This window comes from Salvelinus namaycush, chromosome 21, assembly GCF_016432855.1.
Source record: "Salvelinus namaycush isolate Seneca chromosome 21, SaNama_1.0, whole genome shotgun sequence".
Lineage (NCBI taxonomy): Eukaryota > Metazoa > Chordata > Actinopteri > Salmoniformes > Salmonidae > Salvelinus > Salvelinus namaycush.
In genome coordinates, this window is record NC_052327.1 from 15,612,088 (window position 1) to 15,630,078 (window position 17,991).

Below are 17,991 nucleotides of genomic sequence, written 5' to 3' on the forward strand. Positions count from 1 at the left end.
GACCCGTAGCACTCACATCTGTAGCCATGAAATGCTTTGAAAGGCTGGTCATGGCTAACATAAACACCATTATCCCAGAAACCCTAGACCTACTCCAATTTGCATACCGCCTCAACAGATCCACAGATGATGCAATCTCTATTGCAATCCACACTGCCCTTTCCCACCTGGACAAAAGGAACACCTATGTGAGAAAACTATTCATTGACTACAGCTCAGCGTTCAACACCATAGTGCCCTCAAAGCTCATCACTAAGCTAAGTACCCTGGGACTAAACACCTCCCTCTGCAACTAGATCCTGGACTTCCTGACGGGCCGCCCCCAGGTGGTAAGTGTGGATAAGAACACATCCGCCACGCTGATCCTCAACAAAGGGGCCCCTCAGGGGTGCGTGCTCAGTCCCCTCCTGTACTCCCTGTTCACTGATGACTGCACGGCCAGGCACGACTCCAACACCATCATTAAGTTTGCCGATGACACAACAGTTGTAGACCTGATCACCGACAACGATGAGACAGCCTAGAGGGAGGAGGTCAGAGACCTGGCCGTGTGGTGTCAGGACAACAACCTCTCCCTCAACGTGATCAAGACAAAGGAGATGATTGTGGACAACAGGAAAAAGAGGACCGAGCACGCACCTATTCTCATCGACGGGGTTGTAGTGGAGCAGGTTGAGAGCTTCAAGTTCCCTGGCATCCACATCACCAACAAACATGGTCCAAACACACCAAGACAGTCGTGATGAGGGAACGACAAAACCTATTCCCCCTCAGGAGACTGAAAAGATATGGCATGGGTTCTCAGATCCTCAAAAAGTTTTAGAGCTGCACCATCGAGAGCATCCTGACGGGTTGCATCACCGACTGGTATGGCAACTGCTCGGCCTCCGAGCGCAAGGCACTACCAAGGGCACTGTGTAAGGCCCAGTACATCACCGGGGCCAAGTGTCCTGCCATCCAGGACCTATATACCAGGCGGTGTCAGAGGAAGGCCCTAAAAATTGTCAAAGACTATTTGAATTGCCCCCCCCCCTTACACCCACCCTCGTCCCCTTTTACTTCGCTGCTACTCTCTGTTGTTATCATCTATGCATAGTCACTTTAATAACTCTACCTTCATGTACATATTACCTCAACTAACCGGCCCATGCACATTGACTCTGTAACGGTACCCCCCTGTATATAGTCTCGCTATTGTTATTTTACTGCTTCTCTTTAATTACATGTTACCTTTATTTCTTATTCTTATCCTTATTTTTTTAAACTGCATTGTTGGTTAGGGGCTCGTAAGTAAGCATTTCACTGTAAGGTGAAAACCTGTCGTTTTCGGCGCATGTGACTAATAACATTTGATTTGAATTGATATCGTCAAAGAATATTGGAATAGCGTATATTTCTTCATTAGAATAAAGAAAATGAAGAGGAGTTTCTTCCAGGACGTAATCCTGTTTTTAAGTTGTATAGTCTACATACCTCTGAAATACTGTCAACATCAGAAAATAGAGTTGGAATGAAGCAGAAAAACAGAGTACATGTGTTCCGTCTCTCGCACTGAAATTCACATAGAGAAGCGAGGGAAATTCACATCTGAGAGGAGTATCGCAGATAGAACCAGTTCACATCGGCAATAGATTCATTTATACAGAGCCTTCATAAAGTATTCATACCCTTTGGCTTATTCCACATTTTGTGTTACAACATCAATTCAAAATGTATTAAATCGTCCATAATGAAAACGTGAAAACATGTTTTTAGAAATGTTAGCGAATTTATTGAAAAGAAATCCATAAATATCTAATTTACATAAATATTCTCACCCCTTTGCTATGATACTCCAAATTGAGCTCAGGTGCATCCAATTTCCTTTGATCATCATTGAGATGTCAGTACAACTGGATTGGAGTCCACCTGTGGCCAATTCAATTACCTGGACACGATTTAGAAAGAAACACATCTATACACTGAGTGTACAAAACATTAAGACCACCTGCTCCTGCTCTCTCTACGACATAGACTAGCCAGGTGAATCCAGGTGAAAGCTATGATCACTTATTAATTATTAAATCCACTTCAATCAGTGTAGATGAAGGGGAGGAGACGGGTTAAAGAAGGATTTTTAAGCCTTGAGACATGGATTGTCTGCCATTCAGAGGGTGAATGGGCAAGACAAAATATCGAATTGCCTTTGAACGGGGTATGTTAGTAGGTGCCAGGCACACCGGTTTGTGTAAACAACTGCAACACTGCTGGGTTTTTCAACAGTTTCCCATGGTCCACCACCCAAAGGACATCCAGTCCTGACCAATTGAGGCTGTTTGAGTGCTAAAGGGGGGGTGCAACTCAATATTAAGGTGTTCTTAATGTTTTATACAATCAGTGTATAAGGTCCCACAGTTGACAGTGCATGTTAGGGCAGAAACTATACTATGAAGTCCAAGGAACTGCCCATAGATCTCAGAGATTGTAATGAGGCAAATATCTGGGGAAGGTTATAAAACATTGGGCCAGAAGAACAACAGCACTTCACCAATCTGGGCTTTATGGGACAGTGGCCAGACAGAAGCCACTCCTGAGAAAAAGGCAAAAAGGCACACCTGGATTATGCAAAAAGGCACGTGAAACACTCTGAGAGCATAAGGCAAATGATTCGGCGGTCTGATGAGACAAAAATTAACCTTTTGGTCGGAATAGAATGCGCTATGGCTGGAGAGAACTAGGCACAGCTTATCAGTCGTCAAACATCATCCCTACCATGAAGCATGGTGGTGGCAGTATCATGATATGGGGATGTTTTTCAGGAGCATGGACTAGAAGACTGGTAAGGATAGAGGTAACAATTAATGAAGCCAAATACAGGCAAATCCTTGATGAGAACCTGCTTCAGAGTGCAAAGGACCTTAGACTGGGGCACAGATTTACATTCCAACAGGACAATGACCCCAAGTATACAGCCAAAGCAAATTTGGAATGGCTTCAGAACAAGAATTTGAAAATCCTGGAGTGGCCCAGCCAAAGCCTAGACTTGAATACCATTGAAAATGTGTGGAAAGACTTGAAGATTGCTGTTTACCTACGCTCCCCATCTAATTTAAGATAGCTTGAAAATATCTGCAAGGAAGAGTGGAAGAAAATCCACAAATCCATATGTACTAAGCTGATACAAACATATATAAGACGCCTCAAAACTGTAATCGCCACCAAAGGTGCTTCTACAAAGTATTGACTCGGGTGTGAATAATTACACTACCGTTCAAAAGTTTGGGGTCACTTAGAAATGTCCTTGTTTTTGTAAGAAAAGCACATTGTTGTCCATTAAAATAACATCAAATTGATCAGAAATACAGTGTTGACATTGTTAACGTTGTAAATGACTATTGTAGCTGGAAACGGCAGATTTTCTATAGGATATCTACATAGGTGTACAGAGGCCCATTATCAGCAACCATCACTCATGTGTTCCAATGGCACGTTGTGTTAGCTTATCCAAGTTCATCATTTTAAAATGCTAATTGATCATTAGAAAACCCTTTTGCAATTATGTTAGCACAGCTGAAAACTGTTGTCCTGATTAAAGAAGAAAAAAAGCTGGCCTTCTTTAGACCAGTTGAGTATCTGGAGCATCAGCATTTGTGGGTTTGATTACAGGCTCAAAATGGCCAGAAGCAAAGAACTTTCTTCTGAAACTTGTCAGTCTATTCTTATTCTGAAAAATTAAGGCTATTCCATGTGAAAAATTGGCAAGAAACTGAAGATCTTGTACAGCGCTGTGTACTACTCCCTTCACATAACAGCGACAACTGGCACTAACCAGAATAGAAAGAGGAGTGTGAGGCCCCGGTGCACAACTGAGCAAGAGGATAAGTACATTAGAGAGCCTAGTTTGAAAAATGGACGCCTCACAAGTCCTCAACTGGCAGCTTCATTAAATAGTACCCGCAAAACACCAGTCTCAACGTCAACAGTGAAGAGACGACTCCGGGATGCTGGCCTTCTAGGCAGAGTTGCAATGAAAAAGCCATATCTCAGACTGGCCAATAAAAAAAATGATTAAGATAACACAGAATAACACAAAATAACACAGATACTGGACAGAGGAAAACATGTTTTCACTTCGTCGTTATGAGGTATTGCGTGTCGATGGGTGAGAAACAAAATCTTTTTCATCCATTTTGGATTCAGGCTGTAACACAACAAAATGTGGATTAAGTCAAGGGGTATGAATACTTTCTGAAGGCACTGTATATGTAACCTCAGGGGATTTCCACATGTAAGCACAATGAGTAAACAATGTGAAGATATATAAAGCCCAATGGAAAGTTTGGCTTCCAATATTCTGTATGCTTGACATATTTCCTTTACAATTACCTCCTTTCAACTACGCGATAACATGTAAAACATTTTGCTCATTCTATTTGGGTTGCAATGCGGAATAGTTTTACATAACAAACAATATCTTAAACACATCACAAGGAGGGACAGTAACCTTACAGTGCAGTCAAGCAGTCAAATAATAGAAGTCAGATTGGTCCCAGGATGCCACTGTCATCTACTGTAGAAGGGTAGGAATAATGAAGTCACATCAGATCATGTCACCTATGGATGTTCCTGTGGCCAGCATCTGGTTAGGAAGAGACCTTGTCAGAAAGCTCCCAAAACTCTAACACACTAATCGTGGAGAAAATGAGAGAGAGAGGAAGGAGGAGAGAGATACACAGCCAGGGAAAGTACATGAGAGCTACATTTCTAAAAAAAAAAAACATAGAAAGAAGAGACCTGGCTGTCATGTCATGCCAAATGAGCTTTTCTCCCTCAGTATTTTTTTCAATCAATGATCATCACTGGTCAGCCAGAAGGAGTGGAGCTACTATCAATATGGAAGTGAATGGTGCAAACGGGGATGTTGTGTGTGTGCGTGCGATTCATTTGATCACACGCACGCATGATGAGCTTGCCAGTTAACTTTAGTTAGACTTGAAATTTGCATGCGAGCTAGCAAGCTACCGGTGGCTAGCTTACCCACTAGCTAGCATCTGATGAAATGCAGGGGAATCAAAAAACAGTGTGGCGAATTGGGCAACGAGCCATTGTTTTGTCCTACCAGATCCGCAAGAAGGTTCTGGCTAGTGTATCCGTCTGTCCTTCGTCTGTTGATGAATGTGGATATCCAGTTTATCAGGTCCCAGTCTCCCAATGACGGTCATGATTATTTATTTACAGGTTCCTTACAATTTGCTCTTTAGCACAATCTGTTTAGTACCCGAAAGAGCAGTTGCAGAAGGCCTGGGTGCTCATTTTAGCTGCCATTTACTTTGTGCTGTAAAAATCATGTGATGAAATTCTGCAATCTCATTGATGCAGTCCCGCCCGTTAGCAGGCAATGTAATAACTGGCAATGCGATCCAAGCACTGGGTGGCAGGCCGAATGCCCAGAACTGCTGCTTGAAACCTAGTAGGGCTTGAACAGCTTGTTTTGAAACAGTAAAATGTACTCAAAATAACCACACTTTTATGGGCATTTAAAACATTAAATAATAAAACAATATATATTACAAAATAACACAATAATTAACAAAAAAACACATATCCGCTGGAAGTACTCTAACCATCATTGTTTTGGGCATTATGCCAAGAGGTCTGAGACTTATGACGAGCTTGCTGTTGTTGTACTAGGACTCTAAAATATAATGATGATGATGATCAAAATGAAGACGTTAGTGTGTTTTGAGATTAAAATATCATAACAGCCCCTGTCATTCCAGCATCTGATATTTGTTTCTTGCACAGTGAAATTCGCTGGCACAGCTATGTACTGCTTTAAAAACTCCATGCAAAATATCAAAAATAACTGTAATTGTCTGTGTAGGATAATGGAAAAACACAATGTATTAAATACACTGCTCAAAAAAATAAAGGGAACACTTAAACAACACAATGTAACTCCAAGTCAATCACACTTCTGTGAAATCAAACTGTCCACTTAGGAAGCAACACTGATTGACAATAAATTAACATGCTGTTGTGCAAATGGAATAGACAAAAGGTGGAAATTATAGGCAATTAGCAAGACACCCCCAATAAAGGAATGGTTCTGCAGGTGGTGACCACAGACCACTTCTCAGTTCCTATGCTTCCTGGCTGGTGTTTTGGTCACTTTTGAATGCTGGCGGTGCTTTCACTCTAGTGGTAGCATGAGACGGAGTCTACAACCCACACAAGTGGCTCAGGTAGTGCAGCTCATCCAGGATGGCACATCAATGCGAGCTGTGGCAAGAAGGTTTGCTGTGTCTGTCAGCGTAGTGTCCAGAGCATGGAGGCGCTACCAGGAGACAGGCCAGTACATCAGGAGACGTGGAGGAGGCCGCAGGAGGGCAACAACCCAGCAGCAGGACCGCCACCTCCGCATTTGTGCAAGGAGGAGCAGGAGGAGCACTGCCAGAGCCCTGCAAAATGACCTCCAGCAGGCCACAAATGTGCATGTGTCTGCTCAAACGGTCAGAAACAGACTCCATGAGGGTGGTATGAGGGCCCGACGTCCACAGGTGGGGGTTGTGCTTACAGCCCAACACCGTGCAGGACGTTTGGCATTTGCCAGAGAACACTAAGATTGGCAAATTCACCACTGGCGCCCTGTGCTCTTCACAGATGAAAGCAGGTTCACACTGAGCACATGTGACAGACGTGACAGAGTCTGGAGACGCCGTGGAGAATGTTCTGCTGCCTGCAACATCCTCCAGCATGACCGGTTTGGCGGTGGGTCAGTCATGGTGTGGGGTGGCATTTCTTTGGGGGGCCGCACAGCCCTCCATGTGCTCGCCAGAGGTAGCCTGACTGCCATTAGGTACCGAGATGAGACCCTCAAACCCCTTGTGAGACCATATGCTGGTGCGGTTGGCCCTGGGTTCCTCCTAATGCAAGACAATGCTAGACCTCATGTGGCTGTAGTGTGTCAGCAGTTCCTGCAAGAGGAAGGCATTGATGCTATGGACTGGCCCGCCCGTTCCCCAGACCTGAATCCAATTGAGCACATCTGGGACATCATGTCTCGCTCCATCCACCAACGCCACGTTGCACCACAGACTGTCCAGGAGTTGGCGGATGCTTTAGTCCAGGTCTGGGAGGAGATCCCTCAGGAGACCATCCACCACCTCATCAGGAGCATGCCCAGGCGTTGTACGGAGGTCATACAGGCACGTGGAGGCCACACACACTACTGAGCCTCATTTTGACTTGTTTTAAGGACATTACATCAAAGTTGGATCAGCCTGTAGTGTGGTTTTCCACTTTAATTTTGAGTGTGACTCCAAATCCAGACCTCCATGGGTTGATAAATTTGATTTCCATTGATAATTTTTGTGTGATTTTGTTGTCAGCACATTCAACTATGCAAAGAAAAAAGTATTTGATAAGAATATTTCATTCATTCAGATCTAGGATGTGTTATTTTAGTGTTCCCTTTATTTTTTGGAGCAGTGTACATTGATGGGATATATGTTTAAAGGAAAAAAGTAGACCTACGGCTAGTATGGCAGTGTGATGCTGATGAAATTGACAACCATTAGGAAAATAGAAATTACATGCAACCTGTCACCTACATAATGATTAACCGGTGATCAATTTTAGTGAAGCAGGTGGTGGTCAATGCTGACACGACATTTTCATTAGAGTGCGTAAACTCTGGAAACCGAAACAGATTTGTTCTATCTTGCAAAGCACGACTGGTACATTCAGTGCAGGCCTTGTATTTAGCCTTTTAAACACATGAAAATGTTTATTCAGCACACATTGTTTAGGTTTTAAACACTAAACACTGGGGGTGTTGTTTTAAAACTGTAGGGCGTAAAGCTGTGTTTGCATATTTCCCAGCATGCCTTTTGATCAAATGTGAGAGATGCCCACACATGACTGAGTTTGTTAGTGAGAGAGAGATGGTTGTTGCATTAAAATATATATATATACCTGAAGCCTTCACCAAGAGACTGCCTAAGTGAATGTGCTTCAATTAAAAGTAAACCCTTTATGAAAATATATCATATAATGGCCCAGTTATCCTCAACAATGTGAGCTGAAAATCCTGGATGATAGGCCACATCAGACCTGCAAATCACAATATGCTGGTTTGTGAGGTGTCTAGTAATTCCTATCAGAATCCAGCCAGAGTGAGGATAATCACCCACAACCTGCAACCAGAATGACTGCCGTGCTGAAGGATTTATCAAACTACCTAAAATGACATGGGCACTGACTGAAATCCACGATGACTTCAATTACAGAGCCCCCCACACCTCTCTGATTCAGAGGGGTTGGGTTAAATATGGAAGACGTTTTTTCTTTTGGAAAAGTTTTATTGTTGCATTTCCTTTAAAACAGCTCATATATTTTTGCACATCCTTTTATACACATAAAAACGGCATAAAAGCATAGTACACAGTATTTGAATATTACAATTAAGTTAGTTAAAAAGTACATGTTGTTAAAACCAATTAAAAAAAAAAAATGTTTATGTAAAACATCCAATTCTGTAAAAGCCATTTAAAATGTGTATAATTTATTTAACAAAAGTAAAACATTTTTAAGACGTCACTTTGGTCCTTTGTACAGGAACGGGGTGAGTCCTTATCAAACTCGCCTCCTCCTGCTCCTCCGAATCAATTTCCATCCTGTCCGTCGGGGCCCAGAGGAGATCCCTCCCCTAGGCGCATTGCCCTAGGCGCCGCAGCGCTGTCAGGCCGTGGCCGCCGGGACCTTGGGTGTTGTGGGGGACCCTTCGCCTGGGGTCGAGGCCCCCTTTTTTCTGTACCACCCCAGGGATTCCGTGGCTACCAGGGCCACTGCCTGGGGGGAGGTCTCTACTCATTTCGCTACCAGCAGGTTGCGGGAGGACAACAGTGCTTCCTTCAGACACGTGAGGGTGGGCCAGAGCTTTGTGAAGGCCTTCGGTGGAATAGGCCTTCGGCCCACCCCGTACAGCACGAGCTGGGGCATTAGGTCCTCCCCTGCTGGCAGACACGGGGAGATCAGGGGGCCATTGGTCGATTTTATTTATTATTACATTTCCTTTAAAACAGCTCATATATTTTTGCACATCATTTTATACACATAAAAACGGCATAAAAGCGTAAAAGCATAAAACACAGCATTTGAATATTACATTTAAATTAGTTAAAAAGTACATGTTGTTAAAACCAATGCTTATTGAAATGATCGATTATCGAAGATTTATCGGTGGTGACAGTGTTTTCTAGCCTTCTCCATGGACTTTACAGTGTCCCAAAACTTTTTGGAATTAGTGCTACAGGATGCAAATTTCTGTTTGAAAAAGCTAGCCTTAGCTTTCCCAACTGACTGTGTATATTGGTTCCTGACTTCCCTGAAAAGTTGCATATCGCGGGTACTATTTGATGCTAATGCAGACTGTCAAGGACAGTCAAGTCTGGGGTAAACCAAGGGCTATATCTGTCCTTAGTTCTACATTTTTTGAATGGGGCATGCTTATTTAAGATGGTGAGGAAAGCACTTTTAAAGAGCAACCAGGCATCCTCTACTGACGGGATGAGGTCAATATCCTTCCAGGATACCCGGGCCAGGTCGATTTGAAAGGCCTGCTCGCTGAAGTGTTTAAGGGAGCGTTTGACAGTAATGAGTGGTGGTCGTTTGACCGCGGACCCATTACGGATGCAGGCAATGAGGCAGTGATCGCTGAGATCCTGGTTGAAGACAGCAGAGGTGTATTTAGAGGGCAGGTTGGTCAGGATGATATCTATGAGAGTGCCCATGGTTACGGATTTAGGGTTGTACCTGGTGTAGGTTCCTTGATATTTTGTGTGAGATTGAAGGCAAATAGTTTAGATTGTAGGACGGCCGGGGTGTAAAGCATATCCCAGTTTAGGTCACCTAACAGTACGAACTCTGAAGATAGATGGCGGGCAATCAATTCACATATGGTGTCCCGGGCACAGCTGGGGGCTGAGGGCGATCTATAACAAGCGGCAATGGTGAGAGACTTATTTCTGGAAAGGTGGATTTTTAAAAGTAGAAGCTTGAATTGTTTGCGCACAGACCTGTGCCCAAACATTGTGACGCTGAGTTGTCATAATGCTGCATCTAATATACATTATCCCAGGGGCGTTGGCAGACACAATGTAAGTAACTTAATGTATGTCCCCCTAACTGCCCTGAATACCTCCGTTGATCCTACAGCTATTGTATGCAGTAATCATGTGCCTATAAACCATGGTTACAGTGTTAGCACTGAGGCGGTGTGCCCTAGTAGGAAGTCCACTGTGTGCAGCTCACCGTGCACTATCAGCTCCAATATAAATAACATGAGCAAGTCTACTTCTGATAAGCTTCCCAGTAAAGCATTAAAAAAGTGCTACAAAAATAGCCCGTATTAACATATGTAGCCTAAGAAATAATGTTTGCGAAGTCAATAACTTAGTTGTTACAGATTACATTTATCTCTGAGGCTCACTCTGATAATACCTTTGATGATACCTTTGATGAACATCTACCGCGGTCTATATTCAGAACCACATTTCTGTAAACATTTCATGTTAAATACTGTTGAAGTAATATGGCTACAGGTTCATCTGCCTCACCTAAAGCCCATTCTTGTGGGAAACTGCTATAGACCACGAAGTGCTAACAGTCAGTATCTGGATAATGTGTGAAATGCTTGATATTTTATGTGATATCAACAAAGAAGTATATTTTGTGGGTGATTTAAATATTGACTGGCTTTCATCAAACTGCCCACTCAATAAAAAAACTTCAAACTGTAACCAGTGCCTGCAACCTGGTTCAGGTTGTCAGTCAACCTACCAGGGTAGTTAAACAGCACAGGAATGTCTGGTGAGTATGAAGGCCATGGAAGGGACTGGGACATTTCCGCTTCCAGGTGTTGTGTACAAATCCTTGCGACATAGGGCTGTCCATTATCATGCTGAAACATGAGGTGATGGCAGTGGATGAATGGCACGACAATGGGTCTCAGGATCTCGTCACGGTATATCTGTCAATTATAATTGTCATCGATAAAATTAAATTGTGTTTGTTGTCCATAGCTTACGTCTGCCCATACCATTACCCCACCACCCAACATGGGGTACTCTGTTCACAACGTTGACGTCAGCAAACCACTCGCCCACACGACGCCATACACACTGTCTGTCATCTGCCCAGTACAGTTAAAAACGGTGATTTATCCGTGAAGAGCACACTTCTCCAGCATGCTGGTGAGCACTGAAGTTGGTTATGATGCCGAAATACAGTCAGGTCAAAGAATCTGCTGAGAAAGACAAGATGAGCTTCCCTGAGACGGCTTCTGACTTTGCAGAAATTATTCGGTTGTGCAAACCAACAGTTTCATCAGCTGTCCAGGTGGCTAGATTCAGACGATCCCGCAGTTGAAGAAGCAGGATGTGAAGGTCCTGGGCCGGCATGTTTACATGCGGTCTGCGGTTGTGAGGCTGGTTGGCCGTACTGCTAAATTCTCTAAAATGGCTTATAGTAGAGAAATGAACATTAAATTATTTGGCAACAGCAATGGTGGACATTCCTGCAGTCAGCATACCAATTGCATGCTCCCTCAGAACTTGAGAAATGTGTTGCTTTTGTTGTGTGTCTAAACTGTACATTTTGATGTGGCCTTGTATTGTCCCCAGCACAAGGTGCACCTTTGTAATGATCATGCTGTTTAATCAGCTTCGTGATATGCCACACCTGTCAGGTGGATGGATTCTTTTGGAAAAGGAGAAATGCTCACTAACGGCTTTCTTCCTGGGATGAAGGAGAGGACCAAAATGCAGCGCAGTTAGTGTTCAACATGTTTAATTAAACAATAAACAATGAACATTAACAAATAACAAAATAACAAACGTGAAAGCCGAGACAGTCCTATCTGGTGCAGAACACAAACACAGAGACAGGAAACAACCACCCACAATCCCCAACACAAAACAAGCCACCTTTATATGATTCTCAATCAGGGACAACGATTGACAGCTGTCTCTGATTGAGAACCATATTAGGCTGAACACAGAAACAGACGAACTAGACACACAACATAGAATACCCACCCCAACTCACGCCCTGACCAACTAAACACATACAAAACAACAGAAAACAGGTCAGGAACGTGACACTCACTAACAGGGATGTAAACAAATTTGTGCACAACATTTGAGGCTTTGTAGTGACAGGGTGTATTGATACAACATCCAAAGTGTAGTTAATAACTTCACCATGTTCAAAGGGATATTCAATGTTTGCTTTTTTTACTTTTACCCATCTACCAATAGGTGCCCTTCTTTGCGAGGCATTGGAAAACCTCCGTGGTATTTGTGGTTGAATCTGTGTTTGAAATTCACAGCTCGACTGAGGGGCCTTTAAGATGATTGTATGTACAGAGATGAAGTAGTCATTCTAAAATCATGTTATACACTATTATTGCAAGCAGAGTGAATCCATGCTATTTATTATGTGACTTAAGCACATTTATACTCCTGAACGTATTTAGGCTTGCCATAACAAAGGGGTTGAACACCTATTGACTCAAGACATTTCAGATTTTAATTTTTAATTAAATATAGTATTTATAGTTTAGTTTATAATATAATCAAGTTTTTGGACAAATTCACTTATATGTGCATTTATGTCGTAAAAAAATGCAGTATTTGTTCCCATAGTCATAGTACGCAATGACTACATCAAGCTTGTGACTTTGTTGGATGCATTTGCTGTTTGTTTTGGTTGTGTTTCAGATTATTTTGTGGCCGATAGAAATGAATGGTAAATAATGTATTGTGTCATTTGGGGAGTCACTTTTATTGTAAATAAGAATGGAATATGTTTCTAAACACTAAACACATGATTACGGATAATCCTGAATGAGAAAGTTAGACGCACATATCATACACCCACCAAAAATGCTAAACTCCCGTTATTGTAATATTGAGAGGTTAGCATGTCTTGGGGGTCTGATATATGTGTGTCTGTAACTTTCTTTCGTCATTTTCTTTTGCACATTGCATATTCTAATATAATAATAACAATGATAATATTTACATATTGTAACAAAGTAGTAACTATCCCAACGTTGGGTTTTGCATAGGCTCTCAAGGAACTAATACATTTGGATTCTCATTATAGCTATAAAAATGTAAGTGTTCAAACTTAACATGTGATAACAATACAACAGAACAGATTAACTGGAATTACATATAATCTCACGAGTGGCCAAAAATAACTATCTGAAAGCCACATCACTAATAAGCCACGCCTCTCTAGTCTTCTGATCTGACCGACTGGGTCATAGCTCAATAACCCAGCATCAATAACCCAGCATCAACAACCCAACCTTCTCCTTTTAAAGAAAACAACCCAACTAAGTGAACCAATGCCTGCATCACAACAGTTGGGTCATCCGAACGACCCAACATTTTTTTAGAGTGTACGGACAGAGCTAGTTCTTTGAAGCCACAGTACATTCTGGTTGAGTCTCTCCTTAACTGATAAATTAAAGCTATAGATTAACTTTAGGGGTACAAACGTCCCTCTTTTTCTCTTTTTCAATTATGTGCTAATGGAAAGATAAGGACAACCACAAGCAGGCTCTTTGGTCCCTGGAAATTAAGTTGTTCATATAAGGACTAAAGGCAATACGAATTGTATTTGTTTCAACCCAGATCTTAATCACTTAATGGCATAAGTTCATTAATGTTGAGAGTAAATCACTTATTGCCTCTGGTATTCATTTAGCTATTGTTATCCTATGGCTCTGAAATCCCAGTTCAAGGGTTAACCTTCTGGGACTGACAGAACGTTGGCATTATACAGGTGATTTCAATAATGTCAAAGCCACCAGATGCATTTGTATTTACAGCCGGTTTAATTTGTTGCAGTCTGTGAATGAGCTGAGATCGGCTCAAGCTGCCAGCCAATGAGTGGAATTTGTATTGCTGGCAGGCCTTTGCCTGTCTGTCTTTCTTTCTTCCATTCCCCCTCTCTTTGAATGCCAATGAGTCCAGCCTGTAGGGCCTGCCCGCGCACCCTGGCCTTTGACTGAAGTGAAATCAATCAGTCCTTCAATCACTCTCCAACCTTCTCCCTATCTGTCCGTGTGTCTGTCTGTCTGTCTGTCCGTGTATCCGTCTTTCCGTGTGTCTGTCTGTCTGTCTGTCCGTGTATCCGTCTGTCCATGTGTCTGTCTGTCCGTGTGTCTGTCTGTCCGTGTGTCTGTCTGTCCGTGTGTATGTCTGTCCGTGTGTATGTCTGTCCGTGTGTCTGTCTGTCCGTGTGTCTGTCTGTCCGTGTGTCCGTATGTCTGTGTGTCCGTATGTCTGTGTGTCCGTCCGTCCGCCCGCCCGCCCGCCCGCCCGCCCGCCCGCCCGCCCGCCTGTCTGTCTGTCTGTCTAATTCCACCTTACAGTTTCCCCTCTCTTCTCCATTACGCTGTGTCCAGCTGAGAATTATGAAATTGTGGTTCCCTTTGGTTTTGAAGTTCTTTTGGGGTGAATGTGCTCCTTAAACAGGATGAAATTAAGTTTTAAGTCAGGTAGTTCTTAAAAGTTCTGACAACGTCGCAGGGATTTGTCTTTCCATTGCGATTCTCATGTGTAACATATAATAGATGTCTGGGGTGTAGTTTCCATTGTGTAATTGAACAATTACTAGTTTTTCAGTAAATACTTACACTATGTCTTCCTTGTCTGCACAGATCCCTCAGATCAGCTATGCATCCACGGCGCCCGAGCTGAGTGACAACACACGCTACGACTTCTTCTCCCGTGTGGTGCCACCAGACTCCTACCAAGCTCAGGCCATGCTGGACATCGTCACGGCGATGGGCTGGAACTATGTGTCGACACTGGCCTCGGAGGGGAATTACGGTGAAAGTGGCGTGGAGGCTTTCGTCCAGATCTCCAGAGAGTCTGGTAAGTGGGATGGGGATCTTTTTACTGGCACAAAATGGCTGCTCAATTAGGTTTTTACTGAAACTCTATTGAAGATTTTTATAGATATGGCTACTAAATGTGAGCTATCTTTGTGACGTCATGATGTATGATAAAGAAATGTGATTGAATCCAAAAGTGTCTTTCTCTCCTAATACACAGCAAGGCTTTTATTCTTAGGGATAGGCTAGCGGGGACGCCTATCATCCGGTGAAATTGGAGGGCGCGCAATTCAAATAAATAATCGGAATATTAAACATTCATGAACATACAAATCTTACAATAATTTAAGATTTTAAATTATATTAATCTAACTGCATTGTCCGATTTACAATAGGCTTTACGACGAAAGTATACCATGCGATTGTCTGAGGACGGCACCCCACATCAACATATTTTTCAACCAGCAGAGGCTTCATAAAATCACAAATAGCGATTAAATAAATCACTTACTTTTGAAGATCTTCCTCGGTTTGCAATCTCAAGGGTCCCAGCTACAACATGAATGGTCGTTTTGTTAGATAAAATCCTTCTTTATATCCCAAAAAGTCAGTTTAGTTGGCGCCATCGATTTCAGTAATCCACTCGTTCAACATGCAGACAAAGGAGTTCCAAAAGCTACCGCTAAACTCCGTCCAAACAAGTCAATCAACGTTTCTATTCAAACCTCAGGTACTCTAAAATGTAAATAAACTATAATATTTCATACGGAAAGTAGTATGTTCAATAGGAAAGCAAAATTAGTAAGCGTGCACCCTCTCCCTCGTGCGCCGAAAGACTGATATTGTTCCGGTGCTCTCCTAACCAAAACTCAAAATTCTTGCTTGTTTTTCAAAAAACTAGCCTGAAACCTTGAATAAAGACTGTTGACATCTAGTGGAAGCTATAGGAATTGCAATTTGGGAGACGGAATTACATAGGAACAATAGCTTTCCATTATTAGCCTGGGACCTCAAAATCTGTTGTTGTTTTTTTAACCAAGGAAAAGGGTGACTATTTGAAGAATCTGAAATATATATATATATTTTGATTTGTGTAACACTTTTTTGGTTACTACATGATTCCATGTATTATTTCATAGTTTTGATGTCTTCACTATTATTCTACAATGTAGAAAATAGTGAAAATAAAGAAAAACCATTGAATAAGTAGGTGTTCTAAAACTTTTAACTGGTAGTGTACTTTTTGACTTCTAATGCCCCTGGGATAATGTACATTTGCTGCAGCATTATGGCAACTCAGCGACACAATGGTAGGGATTATCTAAGGTGGGCTTGGGTCATTGGTAAGTCATTGTCTCAATGCAGCCTTGAAATGCGAGTCTAGGAGCCAAGATGATTTGGATGGACTCATCATTCCTGTAGAGCATCTTCTGTTTCCAGAAGATGCCAAAGTTATATATAAAAGTTATTCCAACAGAGCTACAGTAATCTTTTAGCCAGGTGTGTAATGCCAGTAGCATGATGAATCTTTCACACACGCTGCCCAACGATGGTACCGGATCTGACATAATTGGCTGCTTTTTGTAATCTTTCAGAGCTAGGATCAGTTCTTTAAAATACATTTTCAGCAGTTCGAGCTTGCCCTCCTAATACCGTTTGACCTCACATGGACTACGACAGGTTCAGCTCCCAGCAGCTGTCATAGAACAGCCGGAAGCAGCCTTTTAATGTCCCATACTTATCCTCCAGGATAGCACAGGGTTTTTGCCCCGGGAACCAAGATGCTTCTAACCATAGAGCTGCCAATGACGACAGCTGGTGCAATGGTTGAGAAGGTCCGGCTGTTCCTTCGTAAACCCCTCGATGGCCTGATGGACCCGAGCTTGCTGTAGTATCCATCGTGGATGATGAATGGGCAGTCTTAGACAGCCTCATGGTCCGATGATAGGGGGAGCTCTGAGGATCTGAACCTGAGGTAAACCTGAGGTAAAAAGCCACTGGAGACAGAACAGAAGATAAAGGCACAGGTACATCCGTATCTGATCTCGAATCGGAAGTCCCCAGGGAAGAAGGTGCCGGAACCTCTCGATCCAGGGTTGCGAAGCTGTTTCTAGTCTGTGTCCGGTCCGGGCTTGCTTTCGCCAAGGAGGCCCCTGTTGCCAGAGGTCACTGTTTTAGACTTCCACGGCGAATGATATATCTCCATGGCTGATTGGTAGGATTGAGAACAAGAACATCCACCAAGTCATCCAGGAAAAATCTACTAACTCCATTAGAAGGGGGAGATCCCTTTGGGGAAGAATACCTGCAGAGGACCGACCAGTTGAACGACTCAGCGGCGACACTTCCACCAGGCCAAAGCGGCTTCTGGCTACTGGGGTAGAAGATAAAGAAAAACTAGGCGGGCGTGGATTCCCCAGTAGCTTGTGTAAGTTTGCTACTTATTTGCTAAGAGTAGCCACTTCACCCTTGTAGTCCTCTGCAAGCAAACAGTTGCTTTATTGAAAGTCCGGGTGGTCCACATTGTCCTGGAATAAAGCAAAATAAACACAGCACCTGCAGCGTTGAAAACGTTTGTTAGCATCCTCCATTTGAGGCTACAGGCTAGCTAGGCTAGCTAAGCTAGCGAGGCTTCTGTGTCTCTCTTCTTGACAGGAAATTCTCAGAGAAAGAAAAATTTGTCCGAGAAAGAAATACACGGCTATCAAAAACATCAGGCCAAGAAAACACACAATTAATTCATATTTTTATCAAATTCACGATGTGAAAATGAATGGAAATGTAGAGTATTGTAACTCAGGCTCGTAAAACATGTTTCGTCAACAACACACTCACATTGGGGTGTGTGTCTGTCAGGCAAGAAAATGAGAGTGTCTCAACAGCAGGGGACACCTTGAAAGTTTACGTGTCAAGTCGCTGTATGCCAGAAAGCAAGCTGGACACAGTTCTAGTGAAGGGAAATCTTAACTCTACAGCATACAATGACATTCTAGACGATTCTGTGTTTCCAACTTTGTGCAACAGTTTGGGAAAAGCCCTTTCCTGTTTCAGCATGACAATACCCCCGTGCACAAAGCGAGGTCCATACAGATATGGTT

General features: G+C 42.8%; 1 protein-coding gene across 2 annotated transcripts in view; it reads left to right on the top strand.

Annotated features, from left to right (window-relative positions):
- LOC120066625 (metabotropic glutamate receptor 8-like) overlaps positions 1-17,991 on the top strand; it is a 230,704-nt gene that overhangs the window by 104,637 nt on the left and 108,076 nt on the right. Inside the window, exons 1-2 of one of the 2 annotated variants that reach the window (XM_039018052.1) lie at positions 8,091-8,100; positions 14,715-14,933. In XM_039018052.1, the coding sequence (XP_038873980.1) occupies positions 14,822-14,933 (112 nt within the window). In that variant the 5' untranslated portion in view covers positions 8,091-8,100; positions 14,715-14,821. Of the gene's footprint in view, positions 1-8,090; positions 8,101-14,714; positions 14,934-17,991 lie in introns of those variants that run through there. The other variant, XM_039018051.1, reaches the window with a different exon arrangement.